Below are 26949 nucleotides of genomic sequence, written 5' to 3' on the forward strand. Positions count from 1 at the left end.
CCAGTCTGCCCAAGTCAGAAAGCTCAGGGTTGGCTTTGAATCTTCCCTCTCTCTCAGCCCCAGAAGTTATCAGCTTCCCTGTCTTGTCAATTGTGCCCCCCTAAACAGCATGTAAATCCTTCCACCTCCACTGTGAAACCCTAGTCTAAGCCAACACCTCTCCTTGACTACTGTAACAACCACCGTACTGGTCTCTGCCTCTAATTCAATCCCTTTTCTCCACCTACAACCAAGGCAATCTTTTAAAAACCATCTGATGCCCATTATAGCCCTGCTTTAGTCTTCTGATGCCTTTCCTCTGTATTATGGGTAAAGCCCAAATTCCTTAGTATGGTCTAAAAGACGAGGTTAAGGATGGGGACTTTATCCTGCAAGATATGGAGAGCCACTGAAGACTCCTTTTATTATGTTTTTCTTTTTTTTGAGACAGGGTCTCACTCTGTCACTCAGACTGGAGTGCAGTGCCACAATTACCGTTCACTGCAACCTCTGCCTCCCGGGCCCAAATGATCCTCCTGCCTCAGCCCCCCAACTAGCTGGGACTACAGGCACATGCCACCATGCCTGGCTAATTTTGGTATTTTTTGTAGAGACTGGGTTTCACCATGTTGCCCAGGCTGGTCTCAAACTCCTGGGGCTCAAGCAATCTGCCCGCCTTGGCCTCCCAAAGTGCTGGGATTACTGGTGTGAGCCACAGCACCCAGCCCACTGAAGACTTTTTGATGACCAAAGTGGCATCATCAAAGTGGTGCTTTAAAATACTAATCTTGGCCAGGCGGGGTGGCTCACACCTGTAATCCCAGCACTTTGGGAGGCCAAGACAGGCAAATCACCTAAGGTCAGGAGTTTGAGAACAGCCGGGCCAACATGGCAAAACCCCATCTCTACTAAAAATACAAAAATTAGCTGGGTGTGGTGACGGGCACCTATAATCCCAGCTACTTGGGAGGCTGAGGCAGGGAAAATTGCTTGAACCTGGACGGCAAAGGTTGCAGTGAGCCGAGATAGAGCCACTGTACTACAGCCTGGGCGATAGAGCAAGACTCTGTCTCAAAATAAATAAATAAAATAAAATAAAATATTAATCTTGGGGCCAGGCACAGTGGTTCACGCCTTTAATCCCAGCACTTTGGGAGACTGAGGCGGGCAGATCACGAGGTCAGGAGATCGGGACCACGGTGAAACCCCGTCTCTACTAAAAATACAAAAAAATTAGCCAGGCGTGGTGGCGGGCGCCTGTAGTCCCAGCTACTTGGAGAGGCTGAGGCAGGAGAATGGCGTGAACCTGGGAGGCGGAGCTTGCAGTGAGCTGAGATCGCGCCACTGCACTCCAGCCTGGGTGACAGAGCGAGACTCCGTCTCAAAAAAAGAAAAAAAATTCTCATTCTCATCTTGAGATGACATCACACAAACCCAAACTGAGGGACACTATGAAATAACTGACCAGTACTTTTCAAAAGTGTCATGTCAGGAAAGAAAAGGAAAAACTGAGAACTGTCAGAGATTGCATGAGACTAAGGATACATGACAGTCAAACATACTGTGGGTCCTGGACTGGATTACAAAGAGAAAACACATTAGTGGGAAGACTAGGGAAAGAGGAATAAAGTCTATAGTTGCAAGATCCACTCCCAACCCCCTGCAGAGTCCTGCACAACAAAGAATTGTCCTGCCCAAGGTGCCAAGAGTGTCCCCTTGAGAAACAATGTAGACAAATGAAAGAATGGAAGCAGAAGGCCAGAGCCTAGGTGAGAGCCATCTTCTCTTTCTTTTTTCTTTTTTTTGAGACAGGGTCTCACTGTCACCCAGGTTGGAGGGCAGTGGCAAGGTCTTGGCTCACTGCAGCAGCCTCAACCTAAGAGCCATTTTCTCACAGGCCCTGTGGGCAAACTGGTAAGCAAGGGAGGCACCATAGACAAACTTTCCTTTTCCCACTGCAGAAAAAAGCCCATGAGTTGCTTTTAGACTAAAATGGTAATTGTGAAACCCCATATTCAAGAGAGGGGGATGGGGGCATTTGTGTAAAAGCTCCCCCAGAGAACTAGTGTAGGTGAGATCCACCTGGACCCAAGAAGAGGGAGCTGTGCTAATATGAGGCTCTGATATTACCAACCCAGCATTTCAAACAGATGTGGGCCTACACGTTCCTCAGAGGGAAAGCCTACCTTCAGAGGTCCCATCAGCAGGTACTCCACCTCCCGCAACTCCTAATGCCCACTTGGCCTACAGAGAAGCTAAGTCTCTAAAGCAGCACAAAAGAGCCAGGATAAGAAATCCACAGTGTGTCCAACTCCAGAGCCCTGGCTCTACCACCGACTATACTTTCTGATCTTGGGAATGTTCCTTTGTCTTTCTACATTTTCTTTTCTTTTTTTTTGAGACAGAGTCTTGCTCTGTCACCCAGGCTGGCGTGCAGTGGCACGATCTTGACTCACTGCAACCTCTGCCTCCCAGGTTCAAGTGATTCTTCTGCCTTAGCCTCCTGAGTAGCTGGGACTTGTACAGGCACCTGCCATCATGCCCGACTATTTTTTATGTTTTTAGTAGAGACGAGGTTTCACCATGTTGGCCAGGCTGGTCTTAAACTCCTGACTTCAAGTGATCCGCCCACCTTGGCCTCCCAAAGTGCTGAGATTATAGGCGTGAGCCACAGCACCCAGCCTAACGTTTCTTATCTATAAAATGGAGGATGCAAGCACCTACCTCACTGGACTGCTGCAAGGGTTAAATGAGATATCACATGCAAACCAGGCTGTGCACAGAGAAAACTCTTGATAAATATGACAACGACAACACTCCTCTGGCTGGGGATAAGCCCTTTGGGGTAGAAGCCTGTGACTTAAGCAGAGGAGGAGGCAGCCCCAGCAAGCAACGTGGCCTGTGTCTATCTTGGCCTGTGGAGTCTAGCACCACATGAGAAGGGCTTACAGGTACTCCCTGCCCCCCACAGGAAGAGTGTCTTCAGGAGCTTTAGGCTAGAGGAAATGCCTGCAAAAACTCTTAACATTTTTTGAAGCTGTCTAACTTCCCCATAATTATTTTTGTAACCCCCCACCATGTCTTCCCCTATGGACTAGCAATAAAAGCCTTAACACAAAAGGTTTGTTTTTAACAAAATGTGCTTGTTTTTCGGACAGTAACGAAGGGAGTTTCTGGGGAGCTTTCGCCCCTTTCCAGCCAAGCAGAATGCCCACAAGAAATGGCACTCACACAGGGTGGGGAAGCTGCTGGCCCTGGGACAGGTGCAAAGGAAGAATGTGGAGGAGGGGATTGGCTTGAGATGAAGAAGAAACCCTGAGGGGTTGCTGAGACACATCATACTTCCTGTGCCAGACACTAACACCCCAAATGTACTGGTGCCACTTAGCTCAGGGTGGTGTGTTGGGAAACATGCCCAAGGCTGTGCAGGCCCCACTGTGAAAACCAGATTGTTGCCCACAAGAGAAAGGACTGTCTTGTTCACTGCTGTAACCCCAGTCCCTAGAATACTGTCATGTCTGGCACAAAGTGGATTCTTGATAAATATTCGTGGAATGAATTACTGGATGGAAAAGAGGAAACACAGGCCACTTTCCATCCTTTGGGGCCCCTGTGGGATGGGACCACGTCTGGGATGGGAAGGTTCCTTCATGGCCCCTTGTATCAGGAGCCCTCCACTCCCTTCTATTCCTCAGTCTTTATCCCTCTTGAATGAAAGGGAACAGAGGGAGCATTTGCTAAGCACACACATGCTCCATAAGACAATGTGCAAGGCACCTCATATCCACTATCATTCCATCTTCAAAAAACTCCATAAAGAGGATTCTATTTGTTCCCACATAACTGACAAGGAAACTGGTGTGGTGAGGTTAAGTGACTTGCTCAATTCATAGACTAAGAGGTGACAGAGATGGCCTCAACCCCAGGTCAGTGTGGGTACAGGTCTTGAGCTAGGCAGCCTCTGCTCAAAGCCCCTCTCAGGCCAGGCGTGGTGGCTCACGCCTGTAATCCTAGTACTTTGGGAGGCCAAGGCAGGTGGATTACAAGGTCAAGAGATCGAGACCATCCTGGCCTACATGGTGAAACCCTGTCTCTACTAAAAATACAAAAATTAGCTGGGCGTGGTGGCATGCGCCTGTAGTCCCAGCTACTCAGGAGGCTGAGGTAGGAGAATCGCTTGAACCTGGGAGCCGGAGGTTGCAGTGAGCTGGGATCACGCCACTGCACTCCAGCCTGGCAAGAGAGTGAGACTCCATCTCAAAAAAAAAAAAAAAGCCCCCTCTCAGTCCCTGTCTACCAGTCCCATCCCTTAGTCCCTCCCAGGCCTCCCTCCCAGCCTCCCCTCCCCTCTCCCTAGGCATCTTACTATGTCCTTCAGGTGGAGACCACCAGAGGGTCTGAGCCTCTTGCCCTGGTTTCTCAGTGAGCCCAATGGGAGCAGAGCTGACAGGGAGGAGAAGGCCTGACTCACCATTCGGAACTGTGCCTGGGCCTGCTGCAGCAGGCTCTCCTGCTCAGACTGGGCAATGCTGACGAAGATGCCAACCTCTGGGTTGAACTGCAGGATGCTGCCTTGCAGGCGGGCGATGAAATGACCAAAGCTGCGGATGCAGCAGATGCGCACCACTGACTGTGGGGAGATACAGGAGCCCAGCGCTGCTGAGCAGGGCCCTCTAGAGCCACCCTGCCCTCCAGGGCCCCCCACTCCCTCCCTCCCACCTCCCTGCTGGCCCAGCCACCTCAGCAACAAGGGCTCCAGGGGAAGATTTGTGGTCTATGGGGTGGGAAGGAGAAACACTAAGGCCCAGAGCCTCTAACTGCCAGAAAACGAGTAGGTACAGCAAGAAAACTCCTAGGAGGACCAGAGAACCAGGACTTTGGCTAAGAAACAAGAGCAAAGGACACCAGGCTGGAAGTGAGGAGACCTGAGTTCTAATACTATCTCTCTCCTAATGCTTCTCATATGCTCCAGGGGACCAAACTAGATCACATTTTCCAATTTATTATTTTTTTGAGACAGAATCTTGCTTTGTTACCCAGTCTGGAGTGCAGTGGTGTGATTACAGCTCACTGCAGCCTCTACCTCCTGGGCTGAAGTCATCCTCCTGCCTCAGCCCCCAAGTAGCTGGGACTACAGCTGCGCACCACCATGCCCAGCTAATTTTTGTATTTTTTGATAGAAATGGGGTCCTGCCATATTGCCCAGGCTGTTCTTAAACTCCTGAGCTCAAGCGATCCACCTGCCTTAGGCCCCCAAAGTGCTGGGATTACAGAGATGAGCCATTGCACCTGGCCCCAACTTATTTTTGTGGTCAGTAAAACCCTTCTTCCCTCTCAAATAAAAATCTTATCTAGAACTTTAAAATATAAAACAGCCAAGCAGCTCTGGTTGGAGGGAGCAGCCAGGTGGTTTGTGTATGTCAGGACTGGGTGGCCTGTCTGCTTGGCTTCCCTCTGCTGCCCCCAAATGGCCCACGTGGTGATGGAGATTTAAGGGTGAAAGTTGCTGGACTAAGGGGGCAGCACATTCCCTTCCAGCTCTAACTTTCTATGATTGTTTGATGTTCAGTTCGGAGCAGGCTGGGCCCAGAGTTAGAAAAGAGACTGATAAAGATTTCGAAGCCCTAATAACTATTTGTTCTGCCCTTTACAGAAGGCAGAAAAAGGAAGGGGGTGGTTGTTCTACAATAGTAGAAACTACCAATGGCAGACCTTTAGAAAGACATCCTGCCAAGGCAGGAAAAAAGCTAAAATGGCTCACTGAATGAAGAAGGAAGCACAGCCTGTAGCCCCAAGGACACTGTCCCTATCTGGGTGGAAGAGGGCATCCTGCCCCCTCCCTCCCCAGACGTGAACCCCTGGTTTGCCACTGTTTGTGACTGACAAACAGAGCTGTGGCATAAGAAATGCTATCCTTACCTCCTCTAAGGTGCTGAGCAGGGACCGATCCGTGTCAAAGTTAAAGCGTCTGTGGGCAGCTCGGAGCGGGGGCAGGTTACGAAGAGCCATGTCCTCCGGGAGCAGAAGGCTAGAGGGGAGGTCAGGCAGTTCACAACCTTCAAGAAGATCTTGGACCTCAGGACACAAGGCCAGGCCTGGGCAGAAGAAGGACACATAAGACCATCTGTCCTGTGGGAACTCCCAGTCAGAGACATAACCCTTCCCTTTGGGAATTATCAGGCTGATGAGACGATGAGACAGGACATATCCTAGGACAGCGGGGAGAGATGGAGGGAGTGAAGTAAAGAGAGATGGACACGTAAGAGCCAGTCAGGCAGAGCAGAGGGGCTCAGGAAGAACAAGGATGGCTCAGGTCAGGAAGGCTTCCTGACAGAAGGGACAATTACATTGGGATAGAAATGAGAGGAGGGGCTCAGGATGAATGAATAGCCCTTGGCAAGTCTTAGGAGGTAAGAGCAGGTGGAGTTTTCCAGCTGGAAGGTGGTAGGAGGAGATGAACCAGACAAACAAACTTGGTAGGTCAAAGTCAATTCTCAATGACCACAGGCATCAGTGCAACAGCAGCAGCTAGGTCTGGCTCTCAGGGCCCTCTCACTCTGCCCTTGCATTCCCCAGGGAGCACACTCCCTTGCTGACCAGGCCACCTGCCCACAGTACAGCAGTGTTGGGGTGGGAAACCGGAGAGGCCTAGACCACACAATGACTGCTGTGTGCTAGGGAGGCTGGCAATGAATCCCATTAACCTCCTTACCCCAAGGGCTGGGTTATGGGGAGGGGGAACGGGCTTAGTGGGACAATGAGAGAGAAAAGAAAAGAGGGTAGTGCCAGGGACCCACTCACCAGACTCCTGGAGTTCGCCAGCAGCAGGCAACAGATTCAGCAACACAGACAGGCGGTTCCACAGACTTTGAGAGCTCTGGGGAGAGAGAAGGGAGAGGAGGCCTTCAGCCAGAGACAGTGGTGCAGAACAGCAGTGAGCAAGGAAAGCACCACCCTGAGGGATCTGGCCTATGTGGGTTTGATTTTAAAATTAACAAAAGAAGCCTGGGCAACAAGGCAAAACTTTGTCTCTACAAAAAATACAAAAATTAGCTGGGCTGGCTGGGCACGGTGGTTCATGCCTAAAATCCCAGCACTTTGGAAGGCGAAGGTAGGCGGATCACCTGAGGTCAGGAGTTGGAGACCAGCTTGGCCAACATGGTGAAACCCCATCTCTACTAAAAATACAAAAAAAATTAGCCGGGCATGGTGGCAGGTGCCTATAATCCCAGCTACTCAGGAGGCTGAGGCAGGAGAATCGCTTGAACCCAGGAGGCGGAGGCTGGAGTAAGCTGAGACTGTGCCACTGCACTCCAGCCTGGGCAACGAGAATGAAACTCCTTCTCAAAAAAAAAAAAAAAAAAAAAATTAGCCAGGCGTGGTGGCATGCGCTTGTAGTCCCAGCTACTGGGGAGACTCAGTTGGGAGGACTGCTTGAGCCCAGGAAGTCAAGGCTGCAGTGGAGCCGAGGTACGCCACCGCACTGCAGCCTGGGCAACAGAGTGAGACCTTGTTTCAAAACAAAACAAAACAAAAAAAGCCACATTCGGACAGGGCGCAGTGGCTCATGCCTGTAATCCCAGCACTTTGGGAGGCTGAGGCAGGCAGATCACTTGAGGTCAAGAGCTCGAGACCAGCCTGGCTGAGCTTTTTCACCAGCTGAATGCTTCACGAAAGAAGAAAGCAGGCCGGGCGCGGTGGCTCACACCTATAATCCCAGCACTTGGGGAGGCTGAGGCAGGCGGATCAAGACCATCCTGGCTAACATGGTGAAACGCCGTCTCTACTAAAAATACAAAAAATTAGCTGCACGTGGTGGCGCCTGTAGTCCCAGCTACTCGGGAAGCTGAGGCGGGAGAATGGTGTGAACCTAGGGAGCAGAGCTTGCAGTGAGCTGAGATAGCGCCACTGAACTCTAGTCTGGGCGACAGAGCCAGACTCCATCTCAAAAAAAAAAAAAAAAAAAAGAGAAAGCAGTGAAACCACGAGGACTTTCTGGATCTTGGTAGTGGGAAAACCCAGGATGTTAAAGGACGTGGCTTCTCTACGTCTAGCAGTAACCTATCCTTCCAGCCCTCCCATGTGCCCATACTGGAACACCTCTCTGAGGATGTGACCCAGCATCTCCATCTTCACCACACCTCCCTCAGTGACTGATGACTGAGTAACTAATTGTCATCAGACATAAGCACACACCCAAGGGTGCACCTGGCCCTGACCCAAACCGTCTCATCTAGGGACTGGGGCGACCCACAGGGAAGAAAGTCTTCCACAGCAAGGCAGGTATGCCCCTAGAAGAAAACATTGAATAAATGCCTCTGGGAATTAGAAGTTCAAGGCTGACACTCTGAACCTGAGAAGGGAAAGCTACCATGGCCCCACCCAGCCTCCATGGCAGCCGGCTTGACAAGAGCTCGGTCCTGTTGTGTGACTCTCCTTAAGCTGTTTCCCCTGCCTAGTACATCTTCACAACTCTTGTCAGAAGTTCCCATCTCTTCTGTCACTATCCTCTACTCAATGTTCTCTCCCTTCTCTGGATTCTTCGGTATTTATCAAGTTTGGTCCTTGAACACATACTTCTACTGGCATTACTCATAATGGCAGGCATTATGCCCAGCGTTGGGGATACAAAGCAAAATAAGCAGCTCGCTCACTGTTCCCTGGCCACAGGCTTTGTGAGGGCCAAGATCATGCCTAATCCTTCCCTGTCAGAGCATAAGGGCCCAGCACAGATAGGTGCTTAATTGCTTGGCAATAATTCTTGCCTTGGCCATCTCGGGGGATCCTCAGGCCCCATCCTGGCTCATCCCCTCCTCCAAGACCCTGGGACCTGACGGGGCAATGGAGTGGACTTACACACCTGCGCACACACGATAATGAGGTCGGGGTTGGTCCGAAGCCAGTCCAGGAAGACTTTCACAGCAGGAAGCAGACCTTCGGCCATCAGAACCTGAAGCTTCTCCTGGATGCTGCGCTCATTCCGACAGGAGCGTCCACTGGACTCACTCCCCTCTGACTCAGAGCCCTCCTCAGAGGCTGGGGGGTGGGTGAATGGAAGAGAAAAAAACTGGGATAAACAACTGACACTTGGCAACAGGCCTCAGCTCTGTGCAGGGAGCATGCTTCCACCTGGCCTGGGCCCTTCTGAGGAATTTGGATATGAAAAATCTGGGGAACCACTTACAGGTCCTTGTTCAATTTTTCTAGGCCCACTAACTGTTGTTGCTTTTTAATCTCCTCAAATTCATTTTATCAAGGTTGCTTTTTAAATATGGTGCCTTTTAAATATGATTCTTATAGACTCAAGTAATTTGTGACGTTGATCTACAGCTATTCATTCAGCTAGGATTTATGAAGTGCCTACTCTGTGCTGGAAGGCAGGGCAGACAATTAGAGGGGAGCTACGAGGGAGGGAGAAAAGAATTACTTCCAAGCCGGGTGTGGTGGCTCATGCCTGTAATCCCTGCACTTTAGGAGGCCGAGGCGGGCGGATCACAAGGTCAGGAGTTCAAGACCAGCCTGGCCAACATGGTGAAACCCAGTCTCTACTAAAAATACAAAAATTAGCTGGGTGTGGTGGTGCATGCCTGTAATCTCAGCTACTCGGGAGGCTGAGGCAGGAGAATTGCTTGAACCCGGGAGGTGGAGGTTGCAGTGAGCTGAGATTGCGCCACTGCACTCCAGCCTGGGCAACAGAGCGAGACTCCGTCTCAAAAAAAAAAAGTTACTTTCAATTCCTAGCTCTTCTACTTTGCAAGTGAGAACACTGGGCAGGTCCCTTCACATCTCTGAGCATCCCTCATTTCTGTCATTCACTCAGTCATTCGATAGTTCTTAAGTCCCATCCATGTGCCAGGCACTGTGTTAGGTACTGGGGATACAGCAATAAGTAAGATATATTCTGTCCTGCCCTCAAGCAGTTCAGACACTAACTGGGGAGACAGACAAATCAACAGGCAACCTCACCAGAGTGGAAAGTGACTGGAGGCTGCAGAGGTGCAGGTGGCCACAAGAAGCAAATCTAACATACCCTTGAAGGAGTCCCAGACCAAATGACTTTTAAGCTAAAATCTAGGGGGGGCAAGTAAGAATTAGCTAAGTGACAGGCTGGGAGCAAGGGAGGAAAAGCACGTGCCAGACAGACAAAACACTACGTATAAAAGTTTGGAGGGGCCGGGCGTAGCGGCTCACACCTGTAATCCCAGCACTTTGGGAGGCCGAGGCAGGTGGATCACCTAAGGTCAGGAGTCTGAGACCAGCCTGGCCAACATGGTGAAACCCCGTCTCTACTAAAAATACAAAAATTAGCCGGGCATGGTGGTGCACGCCTGTAGTCCCAGCTACTTGGGAGGCTGAGGCAGAAGAATCACTTGAACCTGAGAGGCAGAGGCTGCAGTGAGCCGAGATCATGCCACTGTACTCCAGCCTGGGCAACAGACTGAGACTCTGTCTCAAAAAAAAAAAAAAAAAAAAAATATATATATATATATGTATACACACACACACACACATATATATACACACACATATATACACACACATATATATACACATACACACACACAAAAATTAGCTGGGCATGCTGGCGCATGTGTGTCATCCCAGGTACTCAGAAGGCTGAGGTAAGAGAATCGCTTGAGCCTGGGAAGCAGTGGTTGCAGTGAGCCAAGATCACGCCACTGCACTCCAGTCTGGGCGATAGGTAAGACCCTGTCTTAAAAAAAAAAAAAACTTTGGAAGTAAAAGCCTAGAGTAGGGATGACAACTCTTCTACCACAAGACTGCTATGAAGGTTAAATAAGACAACACCCTAGAACAATGCAGAGAGTAGCCTTAACAAACGGTTGCTGCTACTAAATGGGTACTCTCTTTGCAGGGAAGATCCTCAGGAGAGAAGTCTCACTCTAATGCACCTGCCCTGGTGGGTACCAGTTTTTCTAGCTTCCAGAAGCCCTGGAGGGACTTGGGATGGCACCAGGGAAGGAAGCTGCAGCTGTAATTGTTGTGTAGAGACGAAAGCCCCAAACCCACAGGGCAGGGTGAAGTGCAAGAGAAATAAAACCAACAAATGGGTTGGGAGATGGGAATGAGGAAGTGAGGAAAGCGGACCCTCAGGAAAAAACTCCTGGGCTACACCACAGGCAGAGGGCCAAAGGTAAGGGTAGAGACGAGAGGTCATTCACACAGATAGGAAAGTGGCCTCTCTGGTGAGTGTCTATGGCACGGAGGTGCGGACCAGAACAGGATGATGAAGTGGTCCAAATACCTGGCTCTGAAGGCTTGTCTACATCCCCATTGACACAAGGCCTGTGGCTGGCCGAGGTATGAGGGTCGGTGGTGGGCTGGAGGAGCAGGTTGCTAAAGGTGGGGGCCAGTCGGAAGCAGCGCTTAGTCTGGAACATCTGGGTGGACATGGCTTGTAGATTGCTGGCAATGCTAGCCTCACTGGTGTCCAGTGGGCCATTGAGGGAATCAGGAGCCTCTGATCTGCCCCGAGGGGGCTCCAGGGTTGGTGACCGTGTCCCCTCCTCTTCCTCCATATCTTCCAAGTCTGATCGGGACTCCTGGCTATTCATTTCCGAGTCTGTTTCAGCATCAAAGGCCGTTCCCCCACCTTCAAGACTCTTGTCAGAGCCACTGTCTGAGCCCTCACTGGCCCGGGCTGAGTCATGGCTTGAGTCCGATTCAAAGCCTTCACTCAGGTCACTGTCATCACCAACTTTGGGTGGGTGGCGGCGACGGCGGAGACAGGAGAGGCGAGAGAACTTACGGCTCTTTCTGCCCTCACCCACTTGGGGTGCTATAGGAGGAGGCTCAGGATCTGGCTCCTCCTCTTTCTCCAGAGGTTCCTTGGACTCTGGTTCATCTGCAGAAAGAGGAAGGTCAGGTGGAGCCCAAGGAACAGGTGGAGCCTGGAAGCTGGAATGTGCTCTCCAACACCACTTCCCCCGAGTCTGTGTTCCTTTCCTTCATCCCCATGCCCCACACCAACCTTTCCATAGTGATGACCTCCCCCATTCTCCCACCTGTGCCATCACTCTGGAATGCTGGGACAGGATTCTCGCCCTCTTCCAGCTCAGCCTGCAGCCGTATGTTGACATGATTGACGAGGTGGGAGAAGAGGGCCAGGGTGAAGGCAATGGCTGCACTGTACTGCTTGGATCCTGAAGTCAAAGCCAGGCATTAGGGGCCTAGGGCCCTGATGAGGAGTAGGCACCATTAATTCCAACCACATCTCATCTGTTCTCAACTCTTCCAAGGATCCAACTACTCATCAAAGATTCTTTTTTTTTTTTTTTTTAACTTTTTAGAGACAAGGGTCTTACTGTGTTACCCAGGCTGGGTCTTGAACTCCTGGGCTCAAGCAATCTGCCCACCTCGGCCTCCCAAAGTGCTGGGATTACAGGGGTGAGGCACTGTACGTGTCCTATTATCCCTTCCATAATCTAGAATGTACCATCTCACCTTGTGCTCCTTCAGATAAGCATATCCTTTTGTCCCATCTCTTCCTCCCTGGCTCTCCCCATGCCTCAAGAGCCTTCACATCCAGTCCTATCCCTCCTTACCTCCCAATCTTGCTCTACATACACATCTGCCAGAAAGGCTTCCAGAATTGCCTAAATGCCTCCAACAGAAGGTCTAAAATTCTGTCTGGATCATCACTAAGTATCCTGACCCTTGTCTCTGCACAGGCCCTGGCCAAGGGTGTGCATATTTATGGGAGGCAGTAAGGAGAAGGGGGAAGGAAATGTGCTGTTGCTTGTACTCAATTACTAGGAGCTCCTTTAGGGTAGGATCCCTTGGCCCTTACTCGCCCACAGCCAAGCAGTGACACAGGAGTGAAGAGACTGCTTGTGGAAGGAAGTTTACGAATAAGGAGCTGCAGAAAAGGGGAGTGAGGATCCCCAAAGCCAGTGGAAGAGAAAAGAGGAACATAGGGAAGGTTACCTGCTCTCTCCAAGCTGTGCACACACATAAGGCAGATGATGACCATTTGAAAGATGAGAAGGTCTGGGAGGAAAGCATATCCACTCTCATACTCCTCCTCATCCTCACTGGCCAGGCTGAGGTTGGGTGAGGAGGGCAGGTAGAAGAGGCAGAGGTTGAAGTCCTCCAGGACTGACTGGCAAAGTGAGGTCAGCTCTGAGTCCATGGAGCTACAGAGGGGTAGGAGTTAACAGGGGAGGTCAGTGGTGGGGGCTGGGGAAGGAGAAGAGCAGGGAATACAAGATTCAGAGAAAGGACTATGGGATGCTGCAGGGGAGACCTGAGAGCACAGCAGGGAAGGGTAGTGCTGGATTGATCTCCATAGCAACTAAAACAGGGGAAGGGATGTGAGTAGGCTTCCCATTCAGCCATTCCCTCTTCCACATCTCCTAAGCACCCATTCTGTGCCATAGGGAGAGCTGCTGGGAGGAGGATGGGCACAGGACCCTTGGGAGAAACAGTGAGGAATGCCAAGAAAGGACGAATTGGCTACGGATGTTCAAACTGAGGGCAGAACTCGACAGTCCACCCTTGTCAAGGTTCCTTCTGTAAAGCATCATGGCTGGGGCTCACAGGACAGTTCAGGTTCATGCTCTCTTCCACTCACCTGCTTTTGGGCTGTAGGAGGCTTTGCAGATACATAAAGTTCACTAGCAACCTTTTAATGTCTTTACATCTGAAATGAGAAGAGCCCAAAGTAAATGCTGAATGGCCCCACAGTCCCTATGGTCCTACTGCACCAACTGCAGATAAACCCCCCTCCTCCTCACAGGCCCCACTCACCGCTTTTTGCCAGGAGACAGTTTCCGAGTCTCACACTTCTTCAGTTGGTGGTACATTTTGGCTGCCTTGTCATACAGCCGCTTGAGGTTCCCATATGCTCCCTCAAAGGACACTTCTGACTGGATGCTGTAGGAGATAGAGGTGAGCTACTGAGTCTTGGCAGGGGGAGGATATGTTACTCTGCTGGGGCTTTAGGAAACAATGTTACTAGTAAATACAGGGTGCTCCCAGCCTCAGCTTCCATGTACATACTCAGGGTAAAAGGCTCATGAGCTATCCTTCCCGATAATGCACACACACATAACTTCTAGATTAGTCAGAGGAAAAATGATGTCTTACTCTCCTTTGTATGTAGAAAGGAGAATATCGATCCTACCCTGTTACAAACTTAGTTATTACCATCCCTGAAATACACTATCCTTCACCTATTTTTAAGCATAGAATACTTTATAATGGATAGCATTTAACAAGCATTTACTATGTGCAAGGATATTTACATGCACTATTTCAGTTAATCCTCCCAACATGCAAACACAAACATGTGTACTGAGCACCCACTGTGTCAGGCAATGTACCCTAATATTGTCCACATTCACAGATGAGGACACAGAGCCTGTGAGAGAACAAGCACACCGACCAAGGTCACACAGCTAATATATGGTAGAGAAAAGTCCCCAATCCAACTGTCTCTCTTTTTTTTTTTTTTTGAAACTGAGTCTCACTCTATCACCCTGGCTGGAGTGCAGTGGCACAATCTCAGCTCACTGCAACCTCCGCCTCCCGGGTTCAGGTGATTCTCGTGCCTGAGTCTCCCAAGTAGCTGGGATTACAGGTGCCTGCCACCACGCCCGGCTCATTTTTGTATTTTTAGTAGAGACGGGGTTTCACCATGTTGGCCAGACTGGTCTCAAACTCCTGACCTCAGGCAATTCACCTGTCTCAGCCTCCCAAAGTGCTGGGATTATAGGCACGAGCCACCGCGCAGCCCCAGCTCATTTTTTAACTTTTCTTTTGTAGAGATGGGGTCTCACTATGTTGACCAGGCTGGCCTTAAACTCCTGGACTCAGGTGACCCTCAACCTCCCAAAGTCCTGGGATTACGAGTGTGAGACACTGTGCCCAGCCCTCAACCCTGTCTTACTAAAAACAAACAAACAAACAAACACAGCCAGGTGCAGTGGCTCATCTGTACTGGGATCTGTAATCCCAGCACTTTGGGAGGCTGAGGCGGGCGGATCACAAGGTCAGGAGTTCGAGATGAGCCTGGCCAACATGGTGAAACCCCGTCTCTACTAAAAATACAAAAAATGAGCCAGACCGGGCGCGGTGGCTCACGCCTGTAATCCCAGCACTTTGGGAGGCCGAGGCAGGTGGATCACGAGGTCAGGAGATCGAGACCATCCTGGCTAACGCAGTGAGACCCCGTCTCTACTAAAAATACAAAAAATTAGCCGGGCGTGTTGTGGTCCCAGCTACTTGGGAGGCTGAGGCAGGAGAATGGTGTGAACCCAGGAGGCGGAGCTTGCAGTGAGCCGAGATCACGCCACTGCACTCCAGCCTGTGCGACAGTACGAGACTCCGTCTCAAAAAAAAAAAAAAAAAAAAAAAAAAAAAAATAGCCGGGCATGGTGGCATGCGCCTTTAATCCCAACTACTCAGGAGGCTGAGGCAGGAGAATCACCTGAACCCAGGAGGTGGGGGTTGCAGTGAGCCGAGATCACGCCATTGCACACCAGCTTAGGTGACAGAGCAAGACTCTGTCTCAAAAAAAAAAAAAACCCAATGACCTTAACGCTCATGACATTTTGTGTCTTGTTTCTTAAAAACATGTTTTTAATTATAAAAAGTGAGGTATAAAATAGAAGAAACCAATGTCTGTGGTGAACTAAAGATAGCCACAAATTATCTGACACTCCTTCCATTGAGAAGTGTGGTCTATATCTCCTCCCCTTAAATCTTGCAGGGGGCTGCGGGAGAAAGGGCTATGACCAATAGAATATTATAGAAGTAACAGCTTCCAAGTCTCTTAAGTCATTGTTCACTGTTGGAGCCTTGAGCCACTACATAAGAAGTTCTTCTACCCTGTGGAAGATACCACACGTGGTCCTAAGACCACACAGAGGAGACGGGCCAAAAGACCCAACGCTTCAGACATATTAGACCTTCCGATCAGCTGAATACCAATGACTAACCCTAAACAATGCCACTAGGAGAAGGCGGATTGCCCAACTGAGCCCTGCCCAAATGTCTAACCCATAAACCATGAGAGAGAATTGTTTTAGCAGAGTCAGGTAGGCCCTTAGGGGACACCTCCCAAATTTGGATATGCCTGGCTCTCTTTTGGAACTGACCCACCCTAAATCATGCTTATGAGTATGATGAGGGACCCAGGACAAGTAACGCGGGGTCATTCTCAGGAAGGCATTTAAGAAATGGGAAAGATACAGCCAGGCGCGGTGGCTCACGCCTGTAATCCCAACAATTTGGGAGGCCAAGGCAGGCGGATCACCTGAGGTTGGGAGTTCGAGACCAGCCTGACCAACATGGAGAAACCCCGTCTCTACTAAAAATACAAAATTAGCCAGGCGCTGTGGCGCATGTCTGTAATCCTAGCTACTTGGGAGGCTGGGGTAGAAGAATCACTTGAACCCGGGAGGTGGAGGTTGCAGTGAGCTGAGATCACACCATTGCACTCCAGCCTGGGCAACAAGAGTGAAACTTCATCTCAAAAAAAAAAAAAGAAAAAAGAAATGCGAAAGATACACCAGGTTATAAACCTAGTAATGATACTTAAGAATGAATGAATGGCCGGGCGCGGTGGCTCAAGCCTGTAATCCCAGCACTTTGGGAGGCCGAGGCGGGCGGATCACGAGGTCAGGAGATCGAGACCATCCTGGCTAACACGGTGAAACCCTGTCTCTGCTAAAAATACAAAAAATTAGCCGGGCGTGTTGGCGGGCGCCTGTAGTCCCAGCTCCTCGGGAGGCTGAGGCAGGAGAATGGCCTGAACCCGGGAGGCGGAGCTTGCAGTGAGCCGAGATCGCGCCACTGCACTCCAGCCTGGGTGACACAGCAAGACTCCGTCTCAAAAAAAAAAAAAAAAAAAAAGAATGAATGAATGTATCGGTATAGGTATAGAAGGCCAGCCTGAACTGATCCAGACGAGAGGGACCCTCAACAAGCTAAACTTAATACAGGAACTAGGTTACCTTGGCCAGGTGAACCAAAAGTCATGGCACATGGAATTATGAGGTACAATTAGTATTTCATTATTTTATACTTTATTATCTGATTACTTTACTATTTGGATATACTTTAGTACTCGACCACTTAAAGCTATGAAGACCAACTCTACTCCTTTTTCTTGAAGCCCAAGCTCATTATATAACTTCTTCTGAGAATGATTTTGGCTTCTCAACTTTAGCCCTGATTAGGTGACAACAGTGAATTCTTCTGTTTTCCTGGCAGTTTATTTCTCAGTATAACTTAAAAGCATTCCAGGTAAAGTATTCTGGTTTACCTATCAATCTCATGTGCTTTTGGTTACGGTGACTCAATACCCTAAGCTTAATCAATTTTGGGTGCCCTGAAGAGGTTTTTTTTTTTTTTTTTTTTTTTTTTTTGAGATGGAATCTTGCTCTGTTGCCCAGGCTAGAGTGCAGTGGCATGATCTCGGCTCACTACAACCTCTGCCTCCTGGGTTCAAGTGATTCTCCTGCCTCAGCCTCCCAAGTAGCTAGGATTAGAGGCGTTCACCACCATACCCAGCTAATTTTTGCATTTTTAGTAGAGATGGGGTTTCACCATGTTGGCCAGGCTGGTCCCAAACTCCTAACCTCAGGTGATCCGCCTGCCTTGGCCTCCCAAAGTGCTAGGATTACAGGTGTGAGCTACCAGGCCCTGCCAAAAATGTTGTTTTTTATTCTAACAGCTAAGAGTCAGACCCAGGGAAGCAGTGACCCACCCTGCTGGTCCCTCCACGTATATTACCACATTAACACACTCTAGAATTCTCATGCTCTTGCCAGAAGCCACCTTAGCAACATTTTACCAACTGTATCAAATTTATTCCCTTCTTCAAGAAAACAGCAATCTTGTATTTTGCATAAGATAGTAAATAGCTATTTTAGCTGCCCAAGTGCCTACAGATCCAGCGGTTATGTGAAATGCAGCAGGGCTGTGTCAGAGTCCCCCTGAATGGAGGGACCCTTCAATCTTAGCATTCCCCTATCTCAGCCACAAGCTAGAGGAAGGAGGAAGGGAAGACGGAAAACAAAGCCAGAATAATATGCATACAAAAGCAGGGCTGGAAAAAGAGCTGGCAAATACTCACCAGCGCAGGTAGCAATACATGGCTTCCACATTATAGTACTTGCTGCCTGCCAGGGTGCCCAGCTGATTGAAGGGCATTCCTAGGGAGAAAGAGAATTCATGCAGTCTAAGGCCACAATACTCACTCAAAGCTGCCAGGCCCAACCAATGCTAAGCATCAGAGAATCTGTCAGGAGAACAGCTGAGTCTGCAGGCAACACTGGTGTCTCAGGTGATTAGCAGCTTAATCTTGTTGCTCTAGAGGATTACTGACCTCTTTTTTTTTTTTGGAGACGGAGTTTCGCTCTGTCGCCCAGGCTGGAGTGCAGTGGTGTGATCTCGGCTCACTGCAAACTCCGCCTCCCAGGTTCACGCCATTCTCCTGCCTCAGCCTCTCCCAGTAGCTGGGACTACAGGCGCCCGCCACCATGCCCAGCTAATTTTTTGTATTTTTAGTAGAGACGAGGTTTCACCGTGGTCTCAATCTCCTGACCTCGTGATCCGCCCGCCTCAGCCTCCCAAAGTGCTGGGATTACAAATGTGAGCCACTGCACCCAGCCTACTGACCTCTTCTTATATCCATCAGCTTGTGCCCAACTGGTGTGACAGGCATTACCTGAATTGATAGAGTACCATTCCTGTGGCTTCCACTATGGCTCCTCCAAGGTTGATGGAACTCCATGGAGCCCTCTCCTCTATCTCAGCTCTGAGTGCTTGTTTCTACATGCAAATCCCCATCTCTCTCTGTAATAGAGTCTTATGCTTTATCTCATTGTGCTCCTCTTTCTACAAGACACCTCAGGGAGAGGAAAGCCATCTTCTCTTTTCCTTCGACTCTGCCTCACTCCTTCTTAGTTCAAGACCTTCCCATTTATCTTCCCCTTCCACCATTTTCTGAGTGTGTTACAAGAGGGAAAAGGTATAAACAAGGTGAAGTACGAGAGCTGAGAATGAAGAGGAGCTGGGGAAAATGAGTATGAACTGCCTGCCATCTCAACAACATCATCTTCCCTAGGAAAATCCTACTGGATTCGGAGGCCCAAGTTGGGGACAACTTACCAATCTGAGGAGCTACTGACAGGGCTTGGTAGTAAAATCTCTCGGCTAGCAGCTCGGTATTTACGCCAGCTAATTCATTCTGATATCGTGCTGCACAAGACAGAAAACGAAGGGAAACTCGATGATTTTAAGTTTCAGAAAACCCTCCCCCACATCTGGGAGTCCACTCTGAGAGCTGTAACAAGAGCCTGGAAGGAAGGTACCTGAGCTAGGAGGCAGGTTGCTGGGGTCTCTGGCACAGTCCTAAATCTGCATGACTATGGGCAAATTGTTCAACTATCTTCCTTGCTGACAGGTTCAAAATGTAAAGAATATTTAGCGTTTGTGAAGTAAATAAGCTCTTTGTTTTCTTTTCTTTTTTTTTTTTTTTTTAGAGATGGGGTCTTGCTGTCACCCAGGCTGGTCTCCAACTCCTGGGTTCAAATGATCCTCCTGCCTCAGCCTCCCAAGTAGCTGGGACTACAGATGCGTTGCCACCACGCCCAGCCTGAACAGGCTCTTCTTGATAATCTCTTTCCAATGAAGGGGAGCTGCAGCACACATAAAATGCTTGCAAAGACCTCTGATATTTAGTTCTGAAATGCAAATGCTCAATTTCACAGAGAAGACACTACTAATACACTCTGGTCCATCATATATGAAACAGCTGACTCTCTGCACACATTGCTCATGAGGGGTCCAGGAGTGGGCTGGGGGCAGGGATAGGAGACCCAGGTCAGTAAGAGATAATGCACCCAACAGCCACACACCAGCAGCCTAATCAGAAACCACTGTCTATCAGGACGAGAGGCCCCAGGGGCTATAAAGCAAAAGAGTACTTTTCCATCCTTAGAAACATCTGTTAGGAAGGTAAGTCTCCCTTGATGTCTAATTTCAATCCCTGTGCTGAAGTTTCTATTCACCTAGCAGTCCATAAAGATAAAAAAAACACTCAAAGAAGAAAAATATCAAATTAAAATCTTCCCAACCCACTACTGAAAGAGAATTATTATCTTCATTTGCTCAAAGCTCAAAGAAATTTCCCTTTTTCCTGTATTCACTGATCCTCTTTGACTCATGGAAGGGCACTGAAAAGAAGGGATCACTGAAACAGATGGGAGAGAAAAAGTTATCAGAAGCCAAACTATCCCTCCTGCTCTCCAACCATGTAATGGGTGTTACCAACAACTGAAGCAGCCTGGGCCTGTCCTGCACCCCAAAACAGAGAAAATGAAAGGTGCAAATTCTTACACAAATCCCCCAGGTACACTAGACATCGGTGACATGCCATCTGTGCCCAATCCATCTCCTTCCCTGAGGCAGACACTGGCTTCTTGCATCCTATGAGACAAAGAGAAAGAGATTTGTGAGCCCATTCCTCTGCCTCCCCGCACCTATGAGGAAATACCCCTCCGAGATGTAGAGACTAAGAATCCAGGGCCAGTCTTGGAACATTGTCTTCCAGGGCAGAGACACACTCATCCAGGACACAGGGAGAGACACAGAGGATCACAGGTGGCCATATGCAGGGAGTCAGAGACTTATGGGCAGATTCATTTATAGGACAGGAAGGAACTGGAAAAGGAGGGCTAGGGCCCTCAACCTAGGATGGCACCTTGTGGGAAGGTCATCACAGGAAGGCTTCCAGAAAGGAGGAAGGGATGGCCGGGCGCGGTGGCTCACGCTTGTAATCCCAGCACTTTGGGAGGCCGAGGCGGGTGGATCACGAGGTCAGCAGATCGAGACCGCGGTGAAACCTCGTCTCTACTAAAAAATACAAAAAAATTAGCCGGGCGTGGTGGCGGGCGCCTGTAGTCCCAGCTACTTGGAGAGGCTGAGGCGGGAGAATGGCGTGAACCCGGGAGGCGGAGCTTGCAGTGAGCCGAGATCGCGCCACTGCACTCCAGCCTGGGCGACAGAGCGAGACTCCGTCTCAAGAAAAAAAAAAAAAAGAAAGGAGGAAGGGATGAGCTTCAAGTATGAATAGGGTCATGAGTGTCTTGGGTAGAAGTTACACACATAAAGGTAAAAGGTTTGGGATAAATATGGGAAACTAACTTGCCCAAGAATGAAATGTGAATGACGCCAATTAAAAAAAAAAAAGCAAAAACGACAACAACAAAATTTAAAAAAGAAAAAAAAAGGAAAGACATGTGAATGAGGCTAAGGCAGATGCTCCTAGTGGAGGTCCACAGAGAAGGCGGCCTACTGGAGAGAGAGTCTGCCCATGAAGGAGAAAAGTGGGCTTGCCCTGCCTGAGGCTGCTGATGGCCAAAGCCAAATATGCCTGAGCACTCACCTCTCCCTTCCAAGAAACTGCCTGGTAACTTCAGAGAGCTTGAGATCTTTGGGAGGCAGTTTTCTCATGTGCCAGAAACTTGTCTAAGCATTCTACAGTATTAACTTAATCCTCACAGCAACCCTATGAGGTTACTCTTATTACTCCCATTTTACAGTTGAGGAAATAAGTCACACAGCTGCTAAGCTGCAGAGTTAGGATACAAAAGGCTCCAGAGATTGTCCTCTTATCCATTCCACCTTACTGCCTCACTCAGATGGGTTGCTTCCATTTGGAAAAGCCATTCCTAATGTTTTCTATAGATACTTCTCAGTTGGCTGAATGGAGAAAACATCAGTGAACATAAAAACTAAAGTGGTTTGGGGAACTAACCCTTTTTTTTTTTTTGAGACGGAGTCTCGCTCTGTCGCCCAGGCTGGAGTGCAGTGGCGCAATCTCGGCTCACCACAAGCTCCGCCTCCCAGGTTCACGCCATTCTCCTGCCTCAGCCTCTCCGAGTAGCTGGGACTACAGGCGCCCGCCACCACGCCCGGCTAATTTTTTGTATTTTTAGTAGAGACGGGGTTTCACCGTGTTAGTCAGGATGGTCTCGATCTCCTGACCTCGTGATCCGCCCGCCTCGGCCTCCCAAAGTGCTGGGATTACAAGCGCGAGCCACCGCGCCCGGGCGGGGAACTAACCCTTTTACGTGACCTTTTTTTGTAAAGCTGTGGACCCTTCTAGCTAGCTGGTAACCTACGGACATGGTCCCAGAAGAATCTTGTCTTTTAGATAATGTGGTGGGGTTTTTTTTTTTTTTTTTTTTTGAGAGAAAGTCTTGCTGTATTGCCCCGGCTAGAGTACCAGCGATAAAATCATGAAATCCTGGGCTTCAGCGATCCTCCTGCCTCAGCCTTCCAAGTAGCTAGGACAACATGCACACACCACCATGCCCAGTTAAATTATTTTATTTTTTATAGAGATGATGTAGGATCTCACTATGTTGCCCAGGCTGGTCCTGAATTCCTGGCCTTAAGCAATCCTCCTGCCTTGGCCTCCCAAAGTGCTGAGATTACAGGCATGAGCCACCACGTCTGGTCTAGAGGTTTGGGGTTTTTTTTTTTTGTTTTTTTTTTTTTGAGACATAGTCTCACTCTGTCACCCAGCAGGCTGGAGTGCAGTGGCGTGATCTTGGCTCACTGCAACCTCCACCTGCCGGGTTCAGGCGATTCTCTTGCCTCAGCCTCCTGAATAGGTGGGATTACAGGTGCATGCCACCATGCCCAGCTAATTTTTATATTTTTAATAGAGATGGAGTTTCGGCCGGGCGTGGTGGCTCACGCCTGTAATCCCAGCACTTTGGGAGGCCGAGATGGGTGGATCACGAGGTCAGGAGATGGAGACCATCCTGACTAACACAGTGAAACCCCGTCTCTACTAAAAATACAAAAAATTAGCCGGGCGCAGTGGCAGGCGCCTGTAGTCCCAGCTACTCGGGAGGCTGAGGCAGGAGAATGGCGTGAACCTGGGAGGCGGAGCTTGCAGTGAGCTGAGGTTGCACCACTGTACTCCAGCCTGGGCGACAGAGCGAGACTCTGTCTCAAAAAAAAAAAAAAAAAAAAAAAAAAAAAAGAGATGGAGTTTCACCATGTTGGCTAGGCTGGTCTCAAACTCCTGACCTCAGGTGGTCCACCTGCCTCAGCCTCTCAAAGTGCTGGGATTACAGGCATGAGCCACCGTGCCCAGTCTAGATGTTTTTAAATGCATAAAACACAGGTGCTCTGCTTCTGATCACAGAATTCCTCCACGTGGTGACAAGGACACAACCTCCATCTCTGACCCAGAATGTCTGTCTTGGTGATGGAGGGGACAGAGAGAGCAGAGAGAGCTAGGGGAAGGAGCTCTAAAGGATGGCTGAACTGAAGAGAAAACTTACCAACTAGAAAAGGAGTTAAAATTATAGCTGCCAGTACCTCAGCTGGTGGAAAGGGAACTTGCACTATCTTGAAAGACTGTCCACAATTTTCCCAACATATCTAAAGATTTCAAAACTTTCATCAAACATTGGGAAATAATCTCTAAAGTCAAAAGAAACGGTGCTGGCCAAATTCAACTGGGAGAAGAAATGAAATGTTATTAATATCACCTTCCATTGCCAGACCTACTCTAGGTCTTTCTGTCCCTCCTCTGCCTTAGTCCACAATCCCAGACCTCTCTCTTTCCTTAAGATCTTTACCCTAACTCATATGATTGTCTGGATAAATCCAAACTTCATAAACCATTTGTATGTAGTTCTGCTAGAACTCTCGCTGCCTGGCTGGGTCACAAGCTACATGAACCCTGAGGGATAAGGCCAGAGGTAGAAGCATGAGAATCTGCTCAAGTCCACCTTTCAGGTTCCACTGACCTATGAGGGGGTCAGTGACATGGGTCCAGTCGATGCAGCACTGCAGTTCCAGCTGGTAGTGGGACTGGATATAGAGAAGGAGATGCTGGTAGAAGCCAATACCAGCAACCAGGTGCGTCCTGTAGGCACATTCCAAAGTGCTCCGGCTGTGGATGTGCTACAGATTGTGAAAGGGAAGGGGCTGGTTAAGCAATAAACTCAGAGTCACACTCGCCCTCCCTTACCCTGTTCATCTCACTTGGCTCTGGAACTTCATCTACATCTACTCTCATTCACAAGTTACTCTCATACTCTTAGCTCTAACTCTCTGGTCTTCCCATCTGGGACCAGGCTCCCCTCCTTCTCCAATCCTAATTACATCTGACTCTTTCCCTCCTTCCTTTCCGCCGTCTTTTTTTTTTTTTTTTTTTTTTTTTGAGATGGAGTTTCGTTCTTGTTGCCCTGGCTGGAGTATAATGGCGTGACCTGGGCTCACCACAACCTCTGCCTCCGGGGTTCAAGTGATTCTCCTGCCTCAGCCTCCCGAGCAGCTGGGATTACAGGCATGCACCACCACGCCCAGCTAATTTTGTATTTTTAGTAGAGATGGCGTTTATCCATGTTGGTCAGGCTGTTCTCGAACTCCCAACCTCAGGAGATCTGCCTGCCTCAGCCTCCCAAAGTGCTGAGATTACAGGCATGAGCCACCGTGCCCAGCCTCTTTCTGCCATCTTTTCTAGGCTCCCCTACCTCCAACCATGTTCTGCAGCCACTTTCCTAGCTGTCTCTTCCTTCCTTGGCTTTCCCTCTTTAGACAAGGACCTTCCCTTACCTTTTTGTTAGTCTTGATAAGCTGGATAACTTCATAGTATACCTTTCTCCACAGCAGCTCCTCAGCCTTTCTCCCATAGTCCACTGGGTGCAGGAACATAAGCTTGACGCAGAGCTCACGCAGCCTGGGAGGGTGTAGAGGAGCATGAGAGAGACAGCCCATCCCTTGGAGTGGGGACATAAGAACTGAGGGCAAGGAGTCATGTGCCAACACCCCACCAACAAATCTCTGTGCTTCCCAAGAGACATGCAGGGTCAATATGACCCAGCACAACAGCAGCCTAGGAAGGCAGTGGGAGCCCCAAAAGATAGAAGCACGAAACACTAAATATTCTAATAATCCTCATTTTTTCCCTTTGCACACTTCGCTCTCTTTTTTTCTGCCTTTTTATCCCGTTTTTCCCTTCATTATGCAGTATGGCCGACTCCCTTGACCTAAATGTATTTTTGGGTTTTTTTTTTTTTTTTTTTTGAGACAGGGTCTCACTCACTCTGTGGCAGTGGCAGGATCATAGTTCACCATAAACTTGAACCTCTGGCTCAAATGATCCTCCCACCTCAGCCTAACTACAGATGTGCGGGATTACAGGTGTGCGGCACCATACTCAACTAATTTTTAAATTTTTTTGTGGAGACCGGGTCTTGTTAGGTTGCCAGGTCTGGTCTCAAACTCCTGGGCTCAAGTGTTCCTTGTGCCTTGGTCTCCCAAGGTGCTGGGGTTACAAACGTGAGCCACTGTGCCCGGCCTCGAATGCCGTTCTTTTTATTTTATTTTACTCTACTTTTTAGATGTAGAGACTGTGCTACTTTATGGCACCAGTCTATTAGATGTAAAACCTGCAGACAGAGTGAGGGATCCTATTTCCTCTCTTAGGAAGGCCAGAGATTTCAGAGACCATTAAGGTACCATGAGGTCAGCAGGTAAAACAGAGCACGTGTTTATATATCTGAGAAGGTTTCTGGTAGAGATAGGCAGGGAAACAGTAAGGATCTGTGGTTTGGAGTCTCTAGCTTACTTGTTCCTCAGGCTAATGTTTTCTGGTTTGAATACTTCTTGATAAGCAGTTTTGTTGCAAAGGATGAGGTCAAGTCGATGCACAGCCTCCACCACAGCCCTGCAGGGAAACATAGGCAAATATCCCCTCAGCCATATGCATGGTCCACGGAGGATGATGCTGGGACACTGATTCTAGAGGAAAAGCTACAGAATTGGGGTGAGGAAAAAAGGAAAAGGCTGCAGGCTGAGCTCTGTACAAAACAAGGTGAACACAGTCTCCATCTTGTTACAGTAACCCCTGCCCCTCCCCACCCCCCACCCACCAGGGGACATTTGGCAATGGTAGAAACATTTAGAGTCATCACAACTGGGGGGAAAGAGGGTTGCCACTGGCATTTAGTGGGTGCTTTAAATCTCCTGTAATGCACAGGACAGCCCACCACAATAAAGCATTACCCTACCCAAAATGTCAACAGTGTCAAAGTAGAGAAACTCTGTGATATGGTAAGGCCGACTCTCCCAGTGGTAAGAGCACACACTGTGATGCCAGGCAGAAAATCTAGGGTTTGAACCCTGGCTGTGTCTTACTCCGTGCCTTTGGGCAAATTACCCATCCTTTTAAAGCCTTAGTTACCACATCAATAAAAACGAAGATAATAATAGCTACTTCAGAGAACTGTTGTGAGGATTAAATAATAATTTATATATCGCTCTGGTATATGGTAAACATTCAATAATGGTGGAATGAATAAATTATTATATAAGGCCTTATTATCCCTGACATAAAGGAAAGGCATTTCTAGTATAAAATTCTACTATGGAATTGTGGGGTATGATGGGAAAGTAGAGGGAGCTCCTGGGCTGCTTAGCCGTAAGCAAGACTCTAGTAAGCCTAGATTCTGCTGAAGGAATTATTTGTTGAACATAGTGGTTAGGAGTGTAGGCATGAAACCAGACCACCTGGATTCAAATCTTAGCTCTACTTCTTACCAGCTATGTGGTCTGGGCAAAATACCTAACTTCCTTACGTCTCACTTCACCCAACCATAAAATGGGAATATTATTACCTACTTTGTGAGGATTAAATTAGCTAATACATAAAGCACCCATAACAGTGCCTGGTATATAGTAATCACGCCAAGTGTTAGTCTCCATCCTTCTTGTTCTAAGGCTGAGGGGGAGACTCCAGGCACTAAGAGGTAAGTCTGTCATCACAGCAAAGAAAAAGCCACAGAAACTCTACAATGGATGGCCAAGAAGTCCCAGAGGTAGGTCTCATATCTGGAAGGGTAAAACCCAGAGGACATCAGGCAGGAGCTATAAGAACATGTGAATCAGGCACAACTGTGGACACAAAAG

The 26949-nt window shown here is 48.9% G+C and overlaps 1 protein-coding gene across 5 annotated transcripts in view; it reads right to left on the reverse strand.

The window, feature by feature from the left end:
- Window positions 1-26949, reverse strand: part of SMG5 (SMG5 nonsense mediated mRNA decay factor) — a 38139-nt gene that overhangs the window by 4800 nt on the left and 6390 nt on the right. For 2 of the 5 annotated variants that reach the window (XM_063626875.1, XM_063626872.1), the window contains exons 2-16: window positions 25610-25708; window positions 24595-24718; window positions 23784-23940; window positions 20350-20439; window positions 19120-19209; window positions 18083-18161; window positions 13750-13875; window positions 13574-13642; window positions 12928-13136; window positions 12006-12143; window positions 11246-11845; window positions 8840-9015; window positions 6781-6856; window positions 5899-6074; window positions 4451-4609 (exon numbers count right to left, since the gene is read on the reverse strand). In XM_063626875.1, the coding sequence (XP_063482945.1) occupies window positions 4451-4609; window positions 5899-6074; window positions 6781-6856; window positions 8840-9015; window positions 11246-11845; window positions 12006-12143; window positions 12928-13136; window positions 13574-13642; window positions 13750-13875; window positions 18083-18161; window positions 19120-19209; window positions 20350-20439; window positions 23784-23940; window positions 24595-24693 (2244 nt within the window). In that variant the 5' untranslated portion in view covers window positions 24694-24718; window positions 25610-25708. Of the gene's footprint in view, window positions 1-4450; window positions 4636-5898; window positions 6075-6780; window positions 6857-8839; window positions 9016-11245; window positions 11846-12005; window positions 12144-12927; window positions 13137-13573; window positions 13643-13749; window positions 13876-18082; window positions 18162-19119; window positions 19210-20349; window positions 20440-23783; window positions 23941-24594; window positions 24719-25609; window positions 25709-26949 lie in introns of all 5 variants that reach the window. The other 3 variants (XM_063626876.1, XM_063626873.1, XM_063626874.1) reach the window with 3 other exon arrangements.

The sequence above is a fragment of the Symphalangus syndactylus genome, chromosome 12, assembly GCF_028878055.3.
Source record: "Symphalangus syndactylus isolate Jambi chromosome 12, NHGRI_mSymSyn1-v2.1_pri, whole genome shotgun sequence".
Lineage (NCBI taxonomy): Eukaryota > Metazoa > Chordata > Mammalia > Primates > Hylobatidae > Symphalangus > Symphalangus syndactylus.